The 24,791-nt window shown below is 36.6% G+C and overlaps 1 protein-coding gene across 2 annotated transcripts in view; it reads right to left on the reverse strand.

Moving 5' to 3' along the window:
* Positions 1-8,181: 8,181 nt before the first annotated feature.
* Positions 8,182-24,791, reverse strand: part of PLSCR1 (phospholipid scramblase 1) — a 29,412-nt gene continuing 12,802 nt past the window's right edge. Inside the window, exons 4-9 of one of the 2 annotated variants that reach the window (XM_003826497.5) lie at positions 21,602-21,819; positions 18,583-18,625; positions 14,826-15,046; positions 14,537-14,698; positions 10,005-10,166; positions 8,182-9,099 (exon numbers count right to left, since the gene is read on the reverse strand). In XM_003826497.5, the coding sequence (XP_003826545.1) occupies positions 9,043-9,099; positions 10,005-10,166; positions 14,537-14,698; positions 14,826-15,046; positions 18,583-18,625; positions 21,602-21,819 (863 nt within the window). In that variant the 3' untranslated portion in view covers positions 8,182-9,042. The remainder of the gene's footprint in view (positions 9,100-10,004; positions 10,167-14,536; positions 14,699-14,825; positions 15,047-18,582; positions 18,626-21,601; positions 21,820-24,791) is intronic. The other variant, XM_034957566.3, reaches the window with a different exon arrangement.

The following is a 24,791-nucleotide window of genomic DNA, read 5'->3' on the forward strand; positions in this document are numbered from 1 at the left end:
GTGATATTTGTAAGTTGGCCTACAATAAGAGGAGTCACAACAGCCTTCAATTACATTGCTATCCTTTCTGTTTACCAGGAGCCACAGGCCACCTGTGGATTGAGTAGCTGGAGAACAAGGAGTCTCAGTTAACATAGATTAGTTGATTATTTAAAAAAGAAAAAAAAAACTGCATGAGATTTGCATCAAGTATATTCATTGACTCATTTTCTAATCTGTGACTCCACTGGAACTTACTTCATTTTCTGGAGCCAATGTTTCTCTAATGATCATTCCAAACTTTTTGCTAGAATAAATTCTTCAAGACTGAATTCTGATTCTTTTGATTATTTCAGATTGACAGAGCTAAAGACAATGGAAACAGTTTCAATAGAAAGAAGCTACAGGACTTCTTACAGCCCACAGTACCAGAACATCAAGCTATTTGGCTGCAGATGTGTACTGCTCTTCAAGATAAGAAAAGCAGTAATCCTGAGGGCAATTCAGAGGTCATCAGGTCTGTCTCCTTGGTTTTCAATGGGGGAGAGAGCCATTGCCTTGGTTTCAACAGGCTAGACAGTGGCAGCCTGGAGCCTGGAGAATGAGAATTCACTCAGCTGAGCCTTGGGGGTGGATGTGACTCTCACATTGCAGAGCTTTGAGGGCACAACCCCCACCCAAAAAAGCCTTGCAGGACATGGGTCTCAAAGACAGAGCATCAAACTAAAAAGATTTATTCTTGAGCCTCAAGATCTAATGGCATTTGTTTGCTAGGTTTTGAACTTGATTTGGACATGTTACTCCTCTCTTCCTCCCAACTTCTCCATTTTGTAATGGGAAAGTCTATTCTATGCCTGTCCCACTATTGAAATTTGGAAGTACATAACTTATCTGGTTTCACAGGCTCACAGCTGGAAAGAAATTTTGCCTCAGGATGAATTGTACCTTGAGTCTCATTCATATCTGATTTAGATGTTTCTTAAATGAGACTTAGAAGTCCAGAGTTGATGAGAGAATGAGTTATGGATTTTGCTACTATTGGGATAGAATTAATACATTTTACATGCAAGAAAGACATGAATGATGGGGGGCCAGGGGTGGAATGTTATGAACTAAATGTTTGTGTACCTCTCCTGCCAAATTCATATGTTGAAACTCTCACCCCTAATGTGGTGGTATTTGGAGTCAAGGCCTCTGGAAGTCAATTAGGTTTATAAAGGTGGGGGTCTCATAATGGGATGAGTGTCCTTATAAGAGGAGGAAGAGAGACCAGGGCTTGGACTCTCTGCCATGTGAGAACACAATAAGAAGGTGGCTCTCTCCAAGACAGAAGGAGGTCCCTCACCAGAAACCAGATCTGCTGGTACTTTGATTTTGAACTTCCCAGGCTCCAGAACTGAGAATTAAACATCTCCTGTTTAAGACAGCTTATGATATTTTGTTCTAACAGCCTGTGCCAACTAAGACAAGATTGAAGAGAGATGGATGTTAATGACTGATAAGTATACAAAAGGAAGTGAGGAGCATGGTATGTATTTTCTCTAAGAAAATGTTGATCATCTTAGAGAAGATTTACATCAACATGAAGAGACCGATGGTAGAAATACAGAATTAAATGCACTTCAGGTGAAGGTTCAGATGAGTGGAAAAAACTTGTTATTGGAAACTGGAGGAATGGAGATCTTTTTCATATCATGGCAGGCAGCTCAGCTGAATTGTATCATGCAGTAAATGTAAAGTTACTTACTATTTTATTTTTTGAAATTAATAAGTATCTTATAAGAAGCTACTTTGAGACAATGTAAGTACTGCATATTGCTTTTCCTTAAATGTTCATCAGTAATTTTAGCAGCCACTGATGTTTCCTTGCTGGAATAAAATTATTGTGATGATGACTGTCAAATGGTCATTTCCTACCTTCGTCATTTCTTCTATATTTTTTAGTTGACTTCTAATGAAACAAACAAACAAAAACCCCTTTTCTTTCTTCTTTCCTTTTCATTTAATCCCTTCCTTTCTTCTTTCCTGCTTTCTCCTTTACTTTTTGGAGCAGATAAGTTCTTGAGGGAGCCATGAATCGTATAAAAAGGTGTCATATTATTTTACCTACTGGATTGATGGTGACTATTGTTTTCCTTGTCAGAAAATAATTATTAAAGAAAGTCAATATAGATACTCTCTTAACTGATCTTAATTTACCCAACTCCTTGGGTTGACATTTCCTATTCTCTCTGTAAAACCTAATTATTAGCTCAAATTATGCTGAATACACTTGACTATTACATTAAGAGGGTCCCTATTGACTCTCTAGTTCTAGGGTACATCTAGTCTCTCAAAAGTTCTACACCAACTAAAAGTGATTTGTATTTATTTGTAAATCAGTTTATACAAAAGATTATTGTAGTTACAGAAAGTAAATATTTTTACTTGCTTTGATTAAATATTAATATAAAAGATTGTTTCTATGTAAGTTAATCTGAATTCCTTTAAAATGCTTATTAAGTCTACTCAGTAAAGTTGATTGCTACTGAGTTAGTAAAGGGTGAGCCAAATATGAATGACTGAAAAATCATGGTAAAAATTTACTGTTCTACACTAAGATACCTTTGAAAGTGTCTTAGAATTCTGGCTCTATTGAAACAAAAATAAACTGTGTATTTTTACACAAGAAAGACAATGCAGAATAGTAGACCCACACTTGGCCCTTGCCCCTACTTAAAAGATTGATAAATAAATAAATGATATGATAATAATAACAAAATAATAAAATTCACCCTTTATTTTAAATATATTCATCTTTTTTACAGATATGCTTCATCTTTTATTGACTTTTTTACTTACACAACTAATTAATACCATCTCCTCAGATAAATGGACTTTGGTTATTTTGATAGCTTTCAGGACCTGAAACGTAAATCGATTCACACTGTAAATTTGAAAGATAGATAATTCAACAATTTTAGGCCATCTACCATGTATCCAGGTTTTGGTGATGAGGGAGATACCAAATCACCATGAGAAAACTTCTGTGTAGACAAAGTAACTTTCTCATCTGAAAAGGCTAGACTAGTTCCTAGAGAACAATCAGGCAAGCCATGCTGCTTGGGAAAAAAAAAAAAAAAGTGCAGCTTTAGAGAAGTCCACCACCTAATTCCTAGAGACTGAGAGAGAACTATGTGTAGGAAAGGACACTTGATCTTTCCTACCCCCTCCCACCTCAGCCTCTCAAAGTGGTGGGTTTACTGGTGTCAACCACCATGTCTGGCCCCAACCTGAACTTCTTAATGTGGCTAAGGCACTGTATGATCTAACCACTCTTTAGATGTCCCACCCCCTGCATGTCTTTCACTCATGAAGGAACACAAAACCAGTGGCCTAGCCACATTTCAGACCCCTGAGGTGACTTCTGTTTATGTTCTTTCCTTTGCCTGAAATAATCTCACTTGCCTTTTGTCCAGCAAACTTTCTTAGTTTAAAAGTTACTTCCCCTAATTTCCTGACCATTAAAACTGAGTTCAGTGTCCCTACTACCCCTCTCCATAGTACTCTGGATCCTATAATCAAACATTCCATATGTATAATTGACCTTAAGCATCTTGTAGAAAATAATTTTTGTTGCTTATTGAGACCATCGTACCTAGCATAACTACTGGCCCAGTGTAGAAGCTCCGTATGTACTTGTTAAATAATTGATGAGCAGTTTCAGTGCCCTTAAATCAATCAACTTTTTTTTAAATATTCATTTCCTCCTCAGGTATAACGTTTACAAATACATTTATGTGAATTATTTGAGTGAATCTGTCTTTATTCATAAAAACTGAAATAGATTTGCAAAAAAAATAATTTTGCGAGTAAATTATCTTCTGCTTGTGACTTGCAATAACGGGGAGAGAATTCAGGCAGTATGATTTAACAGAAATGTGCTTAGTAGGAGCCATGGTTTAAAGGTATGTGTGTCCCCAAATTCATTTGTTGGAAACTAAGACCCATTTTGACAGTATTCAGATATGGGGCCTTTAAGATGTGATTAAGTCATGAAGGCACCATTCTCATGAATTGGATTGGTGACCTTTTAAAAGGGCTCGGTTGGGTCCCTGTTGACCTTCTGCCTTCCACCATGTGAGAATGCAGCCACAGGGTGCCATCTTAGAAACAGAGAGCAGCCCTCACTAGACACCAGAATCTGTTGGTGACTTGATCTTGGACTTCTCAGCTTCGTGAACTATAATTAACAAATTTTAGTCCTTTATAATTACACTGTCCCTGTCTAAGGTGTTTTGGTATAGAAGCCCGAGTGGACCAGGTGGTAGACTAAGATCCAATTAACTCTATAAAGTCAATATAACCGAGAATTTCTCTAAGATATTTTCAGGTGGTTGCAGTCTATTGGCAATACCTGACTAAAGTTGAAATGTTTCCTAGCAACTAACTCCTTTGCTGAAATAAATAGGCCAATGTTTGTTCCCTATCACTGCCAGACAGAATAACCTCAATGTGTTAATGATGGAAAACCCCCAGAATCCACAGGCAGAAACAAATTGTACTTAGTAGGCAAGCAGATCAGTTTTCCAAATCTAGTCAGAATTCAATGTGGGTAGATTTATAATCTGCATTTTGGCATAAATCTGATGTTTTCTACCATATAAACATTAACAGTAGGTTAACGTTTAACTTGAATGCTTGGTGTGTGTGTATGTGTGTGGAGGGTTGTTAAGTGCAGAGCTCTGTGACCAGTTGTACTTGTTGCTTATCATTCCATGGCCCTCTTAGTTTGTAAATCATGAGTTCAAACTCTGTATTGTCAGTTGTTTCATCTGGTTTCAGGGGCCCAGATTATTGTTCCTCTCTCTCTCTCTTTTCTTTTTCTTGAGAAGCAGTTTCACTCTTGTCACCCAGGCTGGAGTGCAATGGTACAATCTCGGCTCATTGCAACCTCCGCCTCCCAGGTTCAATCAATTCTCCTGCCTCATCCTTCCCAGTAGCTGGGATTACAGATGCCTGCCACCATGCCCAGCTAATTTTTGTATTTTTAATAGAAACAGGGTTTCACCATTTTGGCCAGGCTGGTCTTGAACTCCTGACCTCAGGTGATCCACCCGTCTTGGCCTCCCAAAGTGCTGGGATTACAGGCATGAGCTACTGCGCCCAGCTATTGTTCCTCTCTTAAAATAGCTTGCCACATTTTGACACTATAAAGCTAAGATTAAAAAAGGCTCTAACGCAGAAGCCAGAGACTGTGTTCCTCCCTGTGCCTTAATTTCCCTTAATCTACACTTCTGTGAGATGAGCATCATTCCCTAGCTTGGCATCTTGCATGGACTTTTTTTTTTTTTTTTTGAGGAGATAGTATTCTTGCTAGGGTTTAAATGGGTTTTACTTGCTATTCAAATCACAATACAGAAATTTACTTTAGGCCAAATATTCCTCACTGGCTTTGAGACACTTCTCTGTGTTCTGAAAACCATTGATCTTTACCAACACATAGCCCTTTTCATTTTTTACACTGGTTCTACTGCAGGAACCTGCTCAGGTCTCTGAACCTGCATTAGAACACTGAATCTTCATACTGACCTTATGAGGTAGATAACATAATCAATTGACAATGATACTATTGACAACTAAGGGAAATTAAGGCACAAGGAGGAACACACAGCTTGAAGGAGACAGTACCAGGTGCAGGAACATGGCCCTAGAAACTCAGGCGGTGTATGCTGGGCTAGAGACAGTAAAGGAGAGAGGCAGGACATGGAGGGAAACCCTGTACACTTTTCTGGCACTTTAAGCTCTAGGAGCACTTCATTGTGCCCAGAGACATTTTAAATCATTCCATTCTTAACTGATGGCAGCGATTCTCTACAGAGGCTTTTCTAGTTACCCTAAAGTTACAGTTGTTGTTTTTGAGCCCAAATGCAATTAAAGCTTTAGTACTTATGCATAGAGTAGCTAGCTAACTTGATGCCGGGAGCCCAGACGCTGACTTTCTGGCAATTTAATTGCCTGTGGCTGGTGCTTTTTGTTTTTTCCTCTCCCAGCCTTGTCTCTACTTTCACTTACACTCCCCTCACTCCTCAACCCTCCCCCAAGAGGTACATAGGAGAGGTACTGACATCCCTTAATCTTGTCTTCCTCCCCTCCCTCCCCTTCCTCCCTCCTTCTCCCCCCTTCCTCCTCCCTCCTTCTCCCCCTTCCTCACTGACCACCTACCTAGAACTTCCTTCCCAAGATCAAAAATATACCTCCATGCCCCATCCATTGCAGCTTTTCCTCCTGAATATTTTCCCTAGTCAGGGACATGCAGTGACTTTCCATTCACTGTTATAACTCACATGGTAGAAATAAAAAAATATGCAACATTTCCTCAAATCTCATTGAGATTACAAATTAAACTTTGAAAAACAATTCCTGGTATTTTCTTAATTAAATATCGAATTTTTCATGTGTGATTATTTTCTGTATGTAATTATGTAATAAGAAGATATTTGTCTAGTATTTAAATAGGTTCTGCAGAAGATACGTGGGGTTTTGCTCAGATCTTCTTTGCAGAGTTGAAGAAAGAAAGAAATGTTTAGATCAGTTTAGTTTCATTTTGCTTAACCAAAGATCCAGAATCCTGTTGAGAGAGAGAGAAATAATGAAAGTAAAATTTAGCTGTCACAGAGATAATGTCAGTACTCTAAGCCTTATTTTGGGTTAGTTTTGGCACATTATGGCCAGTTTGGAAATCCTATGCCCACCCTCTTCTGTAACTGGCATAACAATGCCATTGGGATTCAGCTATGCAAGTACCTCCACTTTTCTTGGCATGCCATCTGTACCAAGCACATGCTCTAAGTGAGTTCCATGGGTACACTTCATCACTGGAACTTGGCATCTGGTGAATTGTTTAGACTTGTGGGAGATCATCTAGACTTGACTTTTCCTGAAGATCTCCTGCATACTAATGTTCTCACCGCTTGCCATTTGGAGCTATTGAGGTCTAGGGCACTAACACCATGAGGAGAGCTGCTGTTACAAGAATTGTGCTGAATATGAAAGAGGGACTCTTCCACATGCCCTTATTGCTTAAGCATACTTTTCCATTGCATGAAGAATATTGTGGGTTGTTCATGTCATCTTTCAACTCAATCTTCATTACAAAAGAGATTAACTAAATTCTTATAAGCTTCTGACAGGTGGAAATCCTAGTTTCCAACACTGGTACAGATTTTACTACAAAGTGTCATGTACCTTTGCTCATTTTTAAAGGAGATTTGAAAGGAAAAGTCAGTTAAATATGATGGAGACAGGAGGCAGAGAAATTCTAGGTAGAAAAGGGTGAGTCCCCAGTGAAAACCCTACCCTCAAGCTGAAATGCCTGAAACCCCAGCCCAAAGTGAGAATTTATATCCCTGTTTTCCGCTTGAATGTTGCCTTTTCCTAAACTGCCCATGGCCCGCCCTGCCTGCAATCCTGTGCCTATAAAGACCCAAGACTTAGTCAGAGAGGAGTGGAGACTATGGCTGGACATTGGAGAGAAGCAGCTTGACTTCAGAGGGACAGCTTGACAGTGTAACTTCAGAGAAGAATCCAGCTGGAGATGGCCAGACTTCAGGGGAAGATCACCTACCCCACTGTCCCCTTTTCAGCTCCCTTTCTCACTGAGAGCCACTTTCATCGGCAATAAAATCCCCCGCATTTACCATCCTTCAGTTTGTTTTTGTGACCACATTTTTCCTGGACACCGGACAAGAGCCTGGGAGCCATGAGTGCCGATATAAAAGGCTCTCACATTCGCCATTTGCCCTTGCTGGTGGAGGGCAGCTGTCCCACATGACAAGGCAAAGGGCCCACTGAGCTATTAACACTTAAGCCATCCACAGACAGCAGAGCTAAAAGAGCACTGTTAACACATCTTCTGGGGCTTCAGGAATCGCAGGCAACCCCACATGGATGCTACCACAGGGCCTGCACAGAGTTTGTTCCTGCCCATGCCAAAGCGGCCAGCCAGTTCCAGTGCTTGTGCACTCCAGTTCCTGCCTTGTTTGCCTGTGCACTCCCTCCCAGGAGGAGTTGAGAATGGCAGGCTGAGTAAACAAGGCACCCCTGTCTTGAGTCCTGTGAAGGGGTCAGGGAAATATCCTGCTTCAAATGTACCATCATTTAACTGAATGAGTGCTCAAAATACCATCTGAACACATTTCGTTTAAAAACAAAAATCAAATATACAAAAAAATCAAGTTTTTATTTCAAATATTTGAATCTAATAGATTATTTAGGTTTATACTCTGTGAATATATATATGATATTGTATTTAATTAATATCTGAGTAATCTCAATTACCATTTTCTAGGAAGGATAGAGTGTAAGAGCTAAACATTTCATGTAGCAATATTAACTTTCAAAAGTTATAATACCAGAGTTTTAGAGTGAAGGAGTATTTAAAATGTGTCTTTCTTTGGGAGAGAATCATTTTGTTCTTTACTAACAATAATTTGAAAATTGGTAATTTAATATCTTGTGAATATGAAAATATTATGGTATAGATTAGCTTCTAGGAGAAGTTAAGTGTAGCATGATTTCTTGAAGATTAAAAAAAATTTAACTTTTTAAAGATAATATGCATATTGAATATTATTTGAACATAATAGTAAAGAAAATTATCTTTGAGCTTTTTTGAATATATGGCATTTGCAAAATAACATTAGCTCTTATGCATGAAATAAATTGTAACTAGATTTAATAGGACAAGATATAATTTATATAAAAATTAATAAGGCCTTAGTTAATATTTGGTAGTAAAATGGACAATGAATCAGAGATCATAATTCAAAGCAGTTTTTCAAAGGAAGTTTCATTAATAAATGCAAAAACTCATATGTCCTTTTTCTCAAATTGACAATGAGTATTAAAAAATGTACAAAAACCTTTATAAATCAGTTATACAGAAGATAAACTATAATTTGAAAAGCAAAAGTATACAACCAGAGCTACAGGCCTTACAGCTTAATTCATACAGGTATGAGTTTAGATAGTCTCAATCAATATACAGACTTCAGATTTCCTGAGGAGACTTTCACTAATCCACTACCACACTCCTGATTTTTGTTCCTGGCTGCCAGTGCTTTCAAAAAACATGAAGTCCTAGATAAAAACAAAAGTATACAAATGAATTTTCAACAACAAAACAGAGATCAATTATCAGATGCAGAAATACTAAGGGATCTAGTGAAACACAGTAACATATCTGTTAAAAAAATTAAATGTAATAAGTAAATATACAAAAGCTCTATAATTATATAAGTTCTACCTTTGGCTTTCCATTTTAATAATAAATTCTATAATTCTATTCATTTATTGATACCTGTATGAATTTAATTAATCTTCCAGTCATTTTCTCTAAATGTTACTTTTTCTCTATCCCCATAATTCTCATCTTTGGCTGCATACTGGAATCACCTGGAACACTATATGAACTTTGAAGTTTCTGATTTAGTTGAACTGAGGTATGGACTAGTCCTTGGGGTTTTTAAAGGTCCCTAGGTGGTTCTAATGTGAAGGCAATTTCAGAATCACTGGTATATCCAATTATTTCCTGTAATTTGGTAGTTAGGTCTACACACTTGAGTGAATGTACACTCTTATTGTACTTCATACTCCTATATTAGATGGTTTAATTTAATTACTATGAGTCATGGTAAAGTTTCCTTGTTTCACTAAATTTTTTCCACATATGCCTACTTTCAACTTCTTCCTCAAAGCATCTAGGAGATGCCTGATTTAAGGGGAGACTAAAATCTCTCCTTAGTACATCTCCTTAGTCCCCCTCTTGCCATGTGAATATTCATAGACTCTTAAGGTAGAAACTAGTCACCTGTGACCCCAGAGTGTCAGGATCAAATAGAATTTCAGAGCTAGGATTAAATGGGAATCCTGATTTAAAATCTATAAATTTTAAAATGTCATTTTGAAATATACACTTTACTGAATCATTTCAGAATGAACCTAGAGAAAGCATCTATAATCAAGATTAATAAGAACAGACTTACAATGAGGAAACAGGCACCAATCATTACAGCTTTCATTTTAACATCAAGGTCTAAAGGGAACTGGATTCCAAAGTTATCAGCGTCTGTAAATGCCTCTCTCAACATTCCAGTCCAGTGCTTGGAAATTTTGCCAACCACACACTGTTCATCAAGAGATTTAATCTAAATTGAAAAAAAAAGTATTAAATACTTTTAGGAAACTTATAGCAAAAGTACTTTCAAATTTGAAGTAAGATGAAACAAATATGGTATTAAAATTATGCACCATATGTAACCCTCATTAGATAACTGGAGGCTCCTGTATCTACTTATAGATATATAAAAAAACTGTTTCATTGTATGGAGAAATTATATGTCAGAAAGTTTTTCTGAAATATTTAACAATTTCTATTTTATATTAATATAGACATTAATAAATTATTTGAATTGACCCAAAAGAAAATTTAAGCAAAAAAGGATATAAATATGAAATGTTTCTTTGATGACATTTCTAGAAGCCATCAGGAAGTTAATGAACAAGACTTAGACTTCTGCTTTAGGAGAAGCACAGTTTACACAGACTGAAAGATTAAATATGATGAAAAGGCTTATTACCACCCACTGTGAGTTGCCAAACATGAAATGCTAAGCACCTAGAAAAGATTAGCAGTTTGGAGTAAAGGCAAATACCAATAAGTAACTTGATGAAATGCCCCACGCCAAGGGTTGAGGTTAAGAGTGGATAACTAGCGGGGTGTGAATAATAAAAGATGAAGAGTGTATGGACAGATGAGCTCCAAAGTAGAAGTTTCCTAATTTTACAATTATGCCTGAGGAAAGCCCAGGGCCATTATATAGGGTTGAATGGACTTTGCTCAGACTAAGGCAACTCCTCTAGGAGGGCAGGTGGGGACTGAATGTAGCTGAAATTCACAAAACTATGTACACATATAGTTGTATTAACAGAGGAGTGTCCTTTTCAGCTAAATAAATGTGGGGAATCTAAAAATACTTGACTCATTTTATTTGAGTACAAGTGGATAGTTTGTAAAATACTAGAAATAAACATCTAATATGAAACTGATAGCATAATACTGTTCATCAAATATTCATTTCATTCCCTCTCCTTCTGTAGGGCCAGTATACTTCCTGTTCCTTCATAATTAGGCTTGGCCATGTTACTTGTTTGAACAATGGGTGTTAGCAGATATGACATGAGTAGTGTCCTTAAACTTGGCTAAGTGCTTTGGCCTGGCTTATGATCTTCAGTGACAAGCCACTAGAAAAGCATGACTCAGGTAGCTGCTGCTGCTACAGCCATAGAACAAATCTACCTGGAGCAGATTGAGGTTAACATGCAGCCTAAGTCAGTGCTTAAATACATCCACTGAAACACAGTTGACCTACACACCCATAAGCATGAGCATAAACACTTACTGCAAGCTGCTGAGTTTTAGGGATTATGTGTAATGAAATACTACTGTGGTGAAATAAACTAATACAAATCCTTTCTTGTACATGTTAGTATTTTTCTGCTAATAGCTGTCATTGAAGCCTTTGAAGCTAGTAATGAAAACTCTTATGTTTTATTTTTTAATTCTGAAATTTAAAAAAATGAAAAATGCAGCTGACAACTTACTAGCCACCGTAAACTCAACACTATACAGATAAAGATATTAACATTTGCCCTTTTTGATTACTACAGCAAGAAATTTAACAAAGTAGAGAATACATTTTTTATGGCAAGGATAAGAAATGCAAATAATAATCTTCAACCAATAAATTAGCAGGACTAGATAATTTTTAGCTGAATTGTAGACATTTTGGAATAGAAAATCACTATAATAAAATGTCAACATTTGGAAATAATAAATTGGTATTGTATAATGTTAAACTTTTAAATCCATGAGTGTAATACTAATTGGTAAAAGCATTCTAAAAAGAAACCATAGATTCATCTCAGAATGCAAATATAAATGCAAAATACTGAAATATAACGACAGCATATAGGATCTAGGTATGTAGCAAAGAAATATAAAAAGTGTATCATGATTATATTAATAGTTGCTGGTAAGCTATTTTATTTACTTACTAATGATTTATTTATTTACTGTTATTACACCCAATTTTCATGTAAAAAAACTAAAGCAAAGAGAAGAGAAAGAATTTGTTAAAGTCACACAGATAAGTGTTGTGAAGATGGGTTTCAAACCTGGGCATCTGGCTCCAGTGTCTATACTCTTGACCATTAGGATTGTCTGCTTTTAAAAAACATATTTATTGAATACTAACGAAAATCTAGTTGAGAGGGCAGGAAAAAAATCTGTGGGCTATAGTTGACCATATAAAATTTATCGTTACTCAGGATCAATTTCTGTGTTTTGAGGTTCCTGAAACACAACAGTGGCAGGAATTCAGATTTCAAGCTCATAGACAGAACTGACTTGGTATGTCAGTTTCATGTGGCCATATTTTTCCCCCTACCAAGAGTCCTTGAAGGAGACAGACTCTCTTATCATCTATATCGGATAAAAGGTCTACTAGGCTCTCTCTTACTCACCATTAAGATAACCTTCTTAGAGATTCAATTACCATCTGTTTGCTGAAAACTCTCCATTCTTTTCCTCTACATAACTAAAATCCAACATGACCTTAATTCAAGTCATTAACTTCCCATATATATTTTATATAATCAACTACAGCTCATTGATTATATTTTGCTGATCCCTGACCTAGATGTGTATTAGTATTTGATACCTTACTTTTTAAAAAGCAGACTATCATAATGGTCAAGAGGACACAAATTAAGTGTTTTTCCTTCAAGATTCTTAACTTGGCCAATGTAATATCAGAACAATAACACATCAAGTTTATCTCCAAAATTTTTTTCATCCTCAATTGATATCAAATCCATGAATTAGTTCCACATAGTACACCTATGAAATGCCTCTTGAGTTATTCTCTGTTTTAGAATGACTCCTGCCCCTGCTGTGGAACAGGCTTTTATCTCTTTTATTACTTCAAGTTTCCATGCCCAGTGACACCCTGGTGGATTTCATGATCCTTAGTGGTCCCTCATACTGATAATTTCTGTTTTGAGGTGTCAAAGTTTCCATTGTCAACTCTATGGAAAATTCTTCAAGTGACTATTTCTCAGTTCTTTCCATGAGAGTACCTTGATATCATCATTCTGGATAAATAGAAGAAAAGTTAATTTATTACATGGAATGGATGCTTTAAGGTATCCATCAAGAAAGGCTGCCAGATGAAACATAAATTCTTTAGTATCAAATACAAGGATTACACAATGTTTTTCCAGTGTTTTCATTTATTTACTAAAAATAAAATATATGCCAGCCAAACTTCTGTTAATATTGTTCCTTGAATAAGAAATTACTTTTCACTTCTCTGGATGTAGGACAGAGATTCCATCCCTTACATGAAGAACTGCTATTATGCATACCCCTATATAAAATTTTTATACATGCATATTATGCACACATATACATACACACATTATATAATCCCCTTATAAGAGCCTTTTTAAAGTTTCTATATCACATCCTCCTTAGAACTGCAAATCTCAGTCATTAGATTATGAAGTCAATGGGGGAAAGGATTCATCTTTATATAGCTAAGGTCTGATGGAGGAATAAAATACCATGTGATTAAAGAAGGCAGGCAGATCACATAAATGAATGACACTGGATATTGAAAAACCTCAGTAAGGGGTGGAGACAGTGGTAGAGTTCCCATGTCATTATTACAAGGGGCAGCCCCACACATCTTTAGTAGATTTTTACCCTTTTGTTGGAAAGGTGCGCCCAGTTAACCCAATTTTCTGATTTTCCAAGAGAAATAAGAAATCAAGATTAAGTTATAAAACCTTCTGATTTTTAAACATTTGCAATGAAAAAATTTGGATTGTAAAAGTAGACCATCTGTTGTTGAAGAGCTACTCTAATGAAATTCTACAATGTATTACAGTAAATATACAAATATTAATATGTTGCAGCTTCTAGTGACCTAATTTAATATAGGGAAAAGGAGAGACCACAGAGAAGCATAATTGGGTAGTACATATTATACTAATTTTCTCAAAACTATCTTTGCATAATTAGGCTTCTTGTAGGAATTCAAAGATGTCAGACATTCTGAACATGGCCTTGAGCATTGGCAGATGATATTTCAGATTTAAGAAGGATCCATATGCTTTGGCAATCAGACTTAGATGGCAAGGTTAACGTTCTGTTTAAAATGGATAATATACAGTGTCATCACATAGAAACCACCACGTTTAAGTGAGGGATGATTTGCTTATTTTTATTTGACTACATAGGTCTGCTGCTTTTTTTTCCATTTCTCATGACCAACAGTGACCTTTAAGCAGAGTGATAACTACCACTCTGCCCAAAGTTAAATAAATGAGAAAATCATCTTGCTATTGAGACATTGGCACACAATACTTATTTAATGCATTTATAACGTCCTGCAAAATTACATTCTTCTTATATTAGGAAAGCAAATCTTATAAACATTATGACATCTCTTACCTCAAAATCAACATCTCCACAACAGCTGCACACAACGCATGGACCACTTATTTTTAGTACATCCTCTCTTTTCTCATTTTGAATTGTAAACTTTGGTAGACATGGGTGCCAAGTCTGAATAACATAACCTATTGGTACACCAGGAGGAGCTTGGATTTCTATCTACAAAGGCAAAATAATATATGTAAATGTAATAATCATAATGCCTAGGTTCGATGAAAGGTTCAATGACAGGGCAGAAATTCTTGCTGAACTATTTTACAAAGTGCCCTGGTAATTGATCACAGACCTCCTGAAGGCAGCAGGGACAACAACAGCTGCTACATCTTAGTGGTCTCTCCAGAGTTATGACTTCTTGACCCATATTATCAATAATCCTCAAGGTAAAAGGTCTAGATGGCCCACAGCAATTTCGGGTACAGCAATCAGTATCTTCCGCTGCAAAGTAAACCCTCTGTCCAAAGCTGTTCTTAATTTCATATTTGTTATTAGTTTCAAAACCTGTTAAAACTAAAAACATAAAAGACGAAATCATAATCACCTCTATGTTAAAAATATTGAATTTATCCAGATATTATAATATCTAGCTATGCCAGTTTTTGATGATACCCCAAGTGGCATAAGGAGGAGAAGAAATGATGTTTAGAGATGATCCAGACAGAGAAAAATGGCAAAAAAAAGGAGAGATTACCAATGTATAGAGAAATTAAGTCCTTATGCCGTGGGGAAAAGAGAGATCAGATTGTTACCATGTCTGTGTAGAAAGAAGTAGACATAAGAGACTCCATTTTGTTCTGTACTAAGAAAAATTTTTCTGCCTTGAGATGCTGTTAATCTGTAACCGTACCCCCCACCCTGTGCTCCCTGAAACATGTGCTGTGTCAATTTAGGGTTAAATGGATTAAGGGCTGTGCAGGATGTGCTTTGTTAAACAAATGCTTGAAGGCAGCATGCTTGTTAAGAGTCATCACCACTCCCTAATCTCAAGTACCCAGGGACACAAAACACTGCGGAAGGCCACAGGGACCTCTGCCTAGGAAAGCCAGGTATCGTCCAAGGTTTCTCCCCATGTGATAGTCTGAAATATGGCCTCCTGGGAAGGGAAAGACCTGACCGTCCACCAGTCCGACACCCGTAAAGGGTCTGCGCTGAGGGGGATTAGTAAAAGAGGAAGGAACGCGTCTTTGCAGTTGAGATAAGAGGAAGGTATCTGTCTCCTGCTCGTCCCTGGGCAATGGAACGTCTAGGTGTAAAGCCCAATTGTATATTCCATCTACTGAGATAGGGGAAAACCGCCTTAGGGCTGGAGGTGGGACGTGCTGGCAGCAATACTGCTCTTTAAGGCATTGAGATGTTTATCTATATGCACATCAAAAGCACAGCACTTTTTTCTTTACCTTGTTTATGATGCAGAGACATTTGTTCACGTGTTTACATGCTGACCTTCTCCCCACTATTATCCTATTGTCCTGCCACATCCCCCTCTCCGGGAAACGCCCGATAATGATCAATAAATACTAAGGGAACTCAGAGGCCGGTGCTGGCGCGGGTCCTCCGTGTGCTGAATGCCAGTCCCCTGGGCCCATTTTTCTTTCTCTATACTTTGTCTCTGTGTCTCTTTCTTTTCCAAGTCTCTAGTTCCGCCTAACAAGAAACACCCACAAGTGTGGAGGGGCAACCCATCCCTTCATTATGTGAGACACTGGAAACAAGTTATATTTTCCTAATTCCATAAATGTCTGTCAGAAGAGATACTTTTCTGCTGAGAGTTGGGGCAATGCTGTGGGTGGGCACGGTGGTGCTAGGTGTATAGATAAAATGTCCACTAATGCAGGATAGTTTATGTGTAATGTGGAGGGGAATATAAGAGGATTGCTGTTTATGTGCTATGAAATTTTATATTAAATCAATTGGTTTGAGACTGTCTTATAAACCTTACTTATGTCTTATTTTTTTGCAATGCTTTTGAAAGAAGGCAATGTACACACATAAAAACCGAGGGAGTAAAAATGAAAGATGAATTAGAATGTCACATTGGACCCAAGGCATCCTTATTCAACTCAACAGTAGTTGTTCAGAAGTGGGAGGTGGGTATTAGACAAAGGTGTTCGGCAACCAAGGCTTCAACTCACAGAATATCTAGACCATGGGAATCCTAAGTGAACTCTGCACCTTTGCTGGGCTAATCTATCTTCATGAGGGAAACAGATGGCTGCAAAATGCTGACACTCACATGCTTTGTATCAAGGGCTTTCCATATCTAACCATACATTGGAAACCTCTCCATATTTAAAGCCAGAAAGGAGCAATAACTGTCCCATTTGTACATAGTCCTCAGTAACTGGGGTCATAGATGTCAGAAGCCTGGCTAAAATAATGAGTGATTAAAATAAATATATGGAGGAAAAGTCACTCTATAATGCCTATGTGGAAAGACTTCACAAGTCTTACCACCATGAACTCCTTTAAGTGTCCTTGGTGGGACACAGACAGACAGACCCTGTACTCTGCATTTATAGGAACAACGTCTGATTTCAACATCTGAAATAGTCAAATGTTTGATGAGAAAAAAGTTAAGCTGATTTTGAGAGGACATTCATTATCTAATTAATTGTTACATTAAGTAGCTTAATCTCAAAAATCTCCAGCTTATTTGTAAAACAACATTGGTTTACATAACCTTTAAGTTTCTTTTCATTTACTTTAAAAATGTAAACAAATTGTTTATATTTTTATTGTCTTCTGTGTTTTGAATTGAGAAAAAAAAGTAAGTGCCTAGTTTATGCTCAGATTCTAAAAAACTGAGTAATCTTCATCTTTTTTATACCACTCATGAAAAAATAACATAGACTTTCAATTTTGGAGAAAAAGAAACAAAAAAAAAACTGGAGACATTTCTTTTTTGAAAAATAAGCATAATTAAAAACTGTTAGATTTGGAACTTTCTATTTCATAATTAACACATATTTAACAAATATTTATAAAGCCTATAAATCTACAAAAAAAGATAAATAGTGTGCTGTGTAATGTTTGGTTATACGTCTGTTTGGATTTTATAGCCTTACTAATATATACTATAAAACATTAAAAAATTCAGAATACAAAGCTCTCTTCCAGAGAAAGCTTTGTTTAGATACACTAAAAAAAAAAATCAAGTAAATTATAAATAATAATGTGCTTTACAAATAACTTCAATGTAATAGATGACAATTGTATATTTTAGCCAAATCCATTATTCTGCTTATACAATTCATCTTCTAATTTTTACCAGTGGAAAGAAATTTTGGAGACAGGTGAAAATGAATTTAGCAGACATATTCCTAAAAACTGGAGAGTTTTATTTTTTATTAAACCTTTTTTATCTAGAAGGAAAACACTATGGTTCATAAATCTATCCAGGGTCTTCTTCCCCTGGCAGCCATTATAAAACATTAATTGGCTTCCTAGGTTTATTTTTGCACCTAAGGAGCCCTGGACCCAAGGAAATGTCAGGCCATTCAGCAGGAGCAGGAGTGCTCTTCTATGAAGCCAAGCCTGCAGGCTAGTTGGTCAGCATCCTCCAACACTGCAGTGGCCTGCATCTGACCTCGTATACAAAGGTTTTATAGGGTTCATCTTAACTCCCAAGAGAAACTGTGGGCACAAATGATAATTTTCCCAAACTTCCTCATCCAAATAAAAAAGATAACTTACTTTGGAATGTGGCTCTGTGCCATTCTTAAGCTGATCACAATTACGGAGAAAATAGCTTAAGTGGTAGAAGTCAGAAAAAAAGTGATGTATGAAGAGAGGAGCAAAATAAGGGTTTTGATTATTTTCCTTCTAAGTTAGTGTCAATATCCCGAGGGCAGGTGCCCAACATAACAGCATTTTACCTTTTGATTCCTAAATTTTAGAAATGAATTGCTGATAACGTTTATTATTGTAAATAACTGGTTTAACTGTCCTATATAAGTGAGAGTGTTATATTTGTGGAGGTCAATGTGCCTTTATCTGCATAAACTTCTACTCTTTATAGAAACAGGATTAAAACAATGAATACATACCTTCCAGAAGTTCAATTTGCTGATGAATCAGTATCTGATCTATCTATAGCAGGAAAAAAAAAATAAGTGGTATGTATATGTCAAATGAAGGTTTTTATAAGCTAACCAAATTAAAATTCATATATTTATATTTTTTAAAGTACATGTAATCAATTATCAATATTTAACAGCTTATATTACTTTTTAGTGTAAAACTGAAGTTAATATTTTTAATTAATAAAATATTTATTGTGTTCATTAATGTGGAAAAATTTAGGTCAAATAAAATTGATTTATACTGGAGTACCTTTAAAAATTAGAAAATTGAGGTGGCTCATGCCTGTAATCACAGCACTTTGGGAGGCCAAAGTGGGCAGATCACGAGGTCAGGAGATCGAGACCATCCTGGCTGACATGGTGAAACCCTGTCTCTACTAAAAATACAAAAAATGAGCTGGGTGTGGTGGCAGGTGCCTGTAGTCCCAGCTACTTGGGAGGCTCAGGCAGGAGAATCGCCTGAACCCAGGAGGCAGATGTTGCAGTGAGCCGAGATCGCACTACTGCACTCCAGCCTGGGCAACAAGCGTGAGACTCCATCTCAAAAAAAAAAAAAAAAAAAAAAAAGAAAGAAAAAAAAAAGAAAAGAAAATTGATACAAAATGGCCAGTAAGTTTATGAAAAAATGCTCAACATCACTAATCACCAGGGAAATGAAATCCAAACCACAATGAGATATTATCTTTGTACAGTTAAGAATTTTTATCAAAAAGACAAAAAATAACAAATAACGGTAAAAATGTGGAGAAGGGGAAATCTGTTGGTGGGAAAGTAAATTAGAGCAGCCATTATGGAGAACAGTGTAGCGGTTCCTCAAAAATTAAAATTACAGCCACCATATGATTCAGCAATCCCACTACTGTTTTTTTTGAAACAGTATTTTTTCAAAATTTTCAAAATTTTCAAAACAAAAATTTTAAAGGAAAGGAAATCAATATGTCAGAGGTATCTGCAATCTCATGCTTATTGCAGCACTAACAGTCAATATATAGAATCAACCTAAGTATTCATCAATAGATAAATGAATAAAGAAAAATTCATTCTTAATACACACAATGGAATAAAAATCAGCCATAAAAATGAATGAAATCCTGTCATTGGCAGCAACATGGATGAGCCTAAGGGACATTATGTTAAGTGAAATAAGCCAGGCACAGAAAGAAAAATACTGAATGTTCTCACTCATACGTGGAAGCTTTAAAAAATTGATTTCTTAGAAGTAGAGAGTAGAGGCCAGGCACAGTGGTTCACGACTGTAATCCCAGCATTTTGGGAGGCCAAGGCAGGCGGATCACAAGTTCAGGAGTTCAAGACCAGCCTGGCCAGTATGGTGAAACCGTCTCTACTAAAAATACAAAAATGAGCTGGGTGTGGTGGCAGGAGTCTGTAGCCCAGCTACTTGGGAGGCTGAGGCAAGAGAATAGCTTGAACCCGGGAGGCGGAGGTGCAGTGAGCCGAGATCGTGCCACTGCACTCCAGCCTGGGTGACAGGATGAGACTCCATCTAAAAAAAAAAGTAGATACTAGAATAGTGGTTACTAGAAACTGTGAAGGGTAGGGAGGAGAGGTATAAAGAGAAGTTGGTTAATGAATACAAAATTACAGCTAGATAGGAGGAATAAATTCTAGTGTTCTATAGCTATGTAGGCTGACTATAATTAACAATAATTTATTGTATATTTTCAAATAGCTAGAAGAGAGGATTTGGAATGTTCTCAACACTAAGAAATGATAAATATTAAAAGTGACAGATATGCTAATTATCCTTATTTTTCATTACACATAGTACATGTGCATTAAAATGCCAGACTGTACTCCATAAATATGCACAATTATTATGTGTCAAAAACAATTCAAAAGGTAGAAAACAATCTTCCTTCTAGAACAGGCTGAAGAAATATTGGTAACTTTTTTAGCCATCAAAGAGATTTTTTTTTACAAGTTTCAGATTTGTATTAAGCATACTTAATATCAACCTTTGTCATATGTGATAACATCCTTTATGTATTTTATGAGACTCTGATTTTTAAAATATCTATTTCTATGTATTTCTTGCATAATATAATAATGACCAAAAATTCCTATGATTGTGCCACTTAAGCGCATTGTGGGAAATTAAGTTACTAAAGAGAGTGCAAGAAAGAAATGATTTATGCAATGAAAACTGGTTGAATATCACAAGAATATTTGTATGTGTATAGACTGGACACACAGAGTTTCTTATTTCCATTTGACCTACCTGATTTCTAACACCAATTAAATGTTAAACCTCTTATTGCTGAGATTAATTATAATTTAGTGCAACAAAATCCAGGACTTTTTACTCCTTTATTAATGGCATTTATAAAATTAGGTCTTCCAAAGAACAAAAGCAGCATCATAAAAATGCAGTTTTATTAGTTACAATAAAAAGGTGAGTCATATTACACATAAAATATTAACCCCTTGTTTGGGCCACTTATTGAAACTCAACAATAAACTTTATTTAAATTTTCTTCCAAATTATAAGGCAATTATTCAGTATTGAGACTAAAGAGCACTTCGCTCAGTACCAAAGTTTCGGGATTAAAAAAACAGTCTTGACTCTTTAGGTTCTCACCCCAGAGTGAGCTATATAACCTCTCTGGACCTCAGTTTCTTCTTTTGAAAAATGTAGCACCTATACATCACAGACTTTCAATAAGGATTAAATGAGTTAATACATGTATCAGGCATACAACAAAGGCAGGAAACAGTGCTAATTAAATGTTTGCTATTGGCCATTATCATAGATTGTATTTAAGATAATAGAAAATACAATTTTCTAAGGCATTTGTATTTTGCTTTAAAATTGAACCAGACCTAGAAGAATTAGAGTAATCTGTTAGCAGGAAATATAGTTTTGCTATTTCAGACTTTGGTGAATTATTCATTTGCTAATCTGGTTAAGCAAGCTGGAAGCACAGTTCTGTTTTTTATGAGTATTTTGTGTCTTTGAAATTACCTGACTTAAATATTCTAATCCAGGTGGACAGTTTAATGGAGGCTGTGGCGCTGGCATCCACGGTACCCCTGCAGCTCCAACTGGCTGATTATATACTGGCTGATTATACACTGGCTGATTTGGGACAGGAAAGCCAGCTGGGCCAGGACCTGAATGGCCGGCTGGTGGGGGTGGGTAGCTGACCTGGGGCCCAGGGTAGCCACTATATCCTGGAGGTCCTGAAATACAAACAAGTGAAATGATTTATAACTGCACCAAAAATGGAATCGTCAACCTTTTTAGGGTTATGCCATCTATCTATAAGTTGACATTTCAGCGTAGACATCTGTATCTGTGATGTTTAATATGCTTTTCTCTTTCTGAGATTTTTCAATGAAATATCTGTGGTTGCACATCCACTTCTATTTGGATGATAGTATGCGGTGAATAGCCTCACCCTTACCATTCAAAACTCAGAAGGAAAATACGCTTTAATATCTGAGAAAATGAAAGTAAATAACCATGATCTAGAGTCACCTACATAAAGATTCTGGCAAGCCTTCAAGGGAAACAAACACGTCATTGGTAGAAGGCCCAAAATAATGGCTTTGAGTCAGCATTTCTAGGGCCAAAGTATCTTGTGAAAAATGATAATTCTGAAATTCTAGCAAATGACTTATAATATATGTATAGAACTGGGGGTAGTTTTGCCCCCTCTCTGCCAGGGATATTTGACAAGATCTGCAGACTTTTTTTGGTCACAACTGGAGGGGAAGATAATACTGCCTCTGGTGGGTAGAGGCCAGGGCTGCTGCTACACATCTTAAAAGAGCCAGAACAGCTCCCTAAAAATGAAGAATTGTCCAGCCCAAAATATTATAGTGCCACTGTTGAAGGTGAAAGCACATCATTTCTTTCTTTCCATTTTTTTTTTTTTTTTGAGACAGAGTCTCGCTCTGTCGCCCAGGCTGGAGTGCGGTGGCATCATCTCTGCTCACTGCAAGCTCCACCTCCTGGGTTCACGCCATTCTCCTGCCTCAGCCTCCTAAGTAGCTGGAACTACAGGCACCCACCACCACGCCCAGCTAATTTTTTGTATTTTTTAGTAGAGACGGGGTTTCAGTGTGTTAGCCAGGATGGTCTCGATCTCCTGACCTCGTGATCTGCCCACCTCAGCTTCCCAAAGTGCTGGGATTACAGGCGTGAGCCACCGTGCCCATTCGTTTAGTACACGTCATTTCTTTTAGTACATTCCAGATGCCTGCTTGGGTTAATCCTTTGCCTTATGTTTTAATCCATAATGTATTGCTTTCCTAAGTCCTTCTTCATTAAAATAAAATTCTATTATAATATTTAGGTTAGAAATTTAAATTTCACACTTTAACATCCTTTGGTCTCTGGAAAATATAATTTGAGAAACAAGGATGGCAAAAAATTGTAAGAGGCAGAAATTTAATAACAGTAAATGTACTTCATATTCTCTGCGAATGTGTGATTACAATGAAGATTTATATACCTGTTTGTATGGTCCACAGCGTAGCAATTCCATAGCAGTGGAATACAATTTCAAAGGACTGTGTTTCTCAATATTTTAACATTAAAGCCTATGCAAAATGTAATACTTAGAATAGGAAATTTACAAATTCTTTTAAATGGATCATTTATGATAAAATTCATTTGCCCTTCAAAAATAAGGCTTAGAAAAACAGAATAAACCTCACAATAATGCATCATAAATATAGCTTTTATAATTTATTCCTTTATGATGAATGAATATTTACAAATGATCATAATGTGACTGGCTGTGTTGTAGAATATGAGGATACAATGCTCAAGGAGGCAGCCTGCTGTCAGAGAGCTTACAGTCACCTTCTGGGAGAAAGAAAACACATTTAAAACAAAAAAAATTCATATGGATGTGATGGAGACAATGTATGCGGGCGAGGGCAGGGTATGAGGCAGTTACTTTGTGTAAATATTATATCAAGGTCTAAAAGATGAGAAGAGAAAAGCTTTATATGAAGATTAGTGATAAATGCTTCAGGAGGAAAGAAAGGCAAATAGAATACCTCTGACTTTGTTATGAATTTGACAGGCATAGAAGAGAGAGGAATGTCATAAGAAAGAAGACGACTAGGAAAGGCTGTTAGCAAAGCAACAGGAAGCTGTTCATCAAAGGAGGCCTTAGTAAGGAGTCTGGATTTGGTTCCAATTATGATTGGCAAGTACTGGAGGAATTTAAGCAGAAGAATGAGTTCCATGGTCTTATCTATATCTTACAAAATTTTCAGGAGTGGAAAAGCATTAGAATTTACAATGGAAAACACAGATGCAATCCCTGCCCATCATTGTTTAATGAGAGAGACAACTTTATATCCCCACTTATTCTAGGGAGCTATAATACCAGTGTAATTAATTGATTAATTAGAATTGGAGATAAATGCTTTCAAGTAAGAGACCACGGTTTTATGACTAGAGATGCCAAAGGTCGCTATTGAGATGGGAAGAGAAAAAGGGAAGGAGCAGGAACAGCTGCCCTGAGGGGTCACCTTTATGCTGAGATCTGAAGGATGCACAGGAGTTCAGGAGGCCAGAGTCACAGAAAGAACATTTCAGAGCAACGTCCTGGGACAGTAACTAACATAGGCCTTTAAAAATCTGAAAAATAGCCAGTCTAGCTGAATAACAGCAAGCCAGGCTCAAGAGGAAGTTAAAGAGAGAGCATGGAAAAGGCCATCCTGAGTTTAGTGTTAGCCTTTATCCTAAAAGTAATAGGCCACTAATAAAATAGGGGCTATACACTCTCTGTAATATGAGCAGATTTACATTTTTAAAGATCACTGGGGTCAGCACAGAAACCAGACCATAGGCAGACCAGTGGGGATATGGAGATGTGAGTTAATTTCTTACATTTTTAACATCATCATAATTTTCCCCAGACTCTGAAAGTATGATTGATTACTCCTCAAATCAATGAATTAAGCATAAAGAATTACCTGAAATTTGAATACTAGTATCATTTATGTAAAGACTAATTGATTTAAAATATTTTAAATATGTTAGCAAATACTTGTCATTTATTATTTGCAAGCATCGTGCTCAGTGTTTTACATATACTCTCATTTACTCTACAAAGCAACCTACATTGAAAATATCACCCTTATTTATAGATAGGAACTCTGAGGCTTTGAGGTACTGCAACTTGTTTAAA

The sequence above is a fragment of the Pan paniscus genome, chromosome 2 (genome assembly GCF_029289425.2).
Source record: "Pan paniscus chromosome 2, NHGRI_mPanPan1-v2.0_pri, whole genome shotgun sequence".
In the NCBI taxonomy this organism is placed as follows: Eukaryota; Metazoa; Chordata; class Mammalia; order Primates; family Hominidae; genus Pan; species Pan paniscus.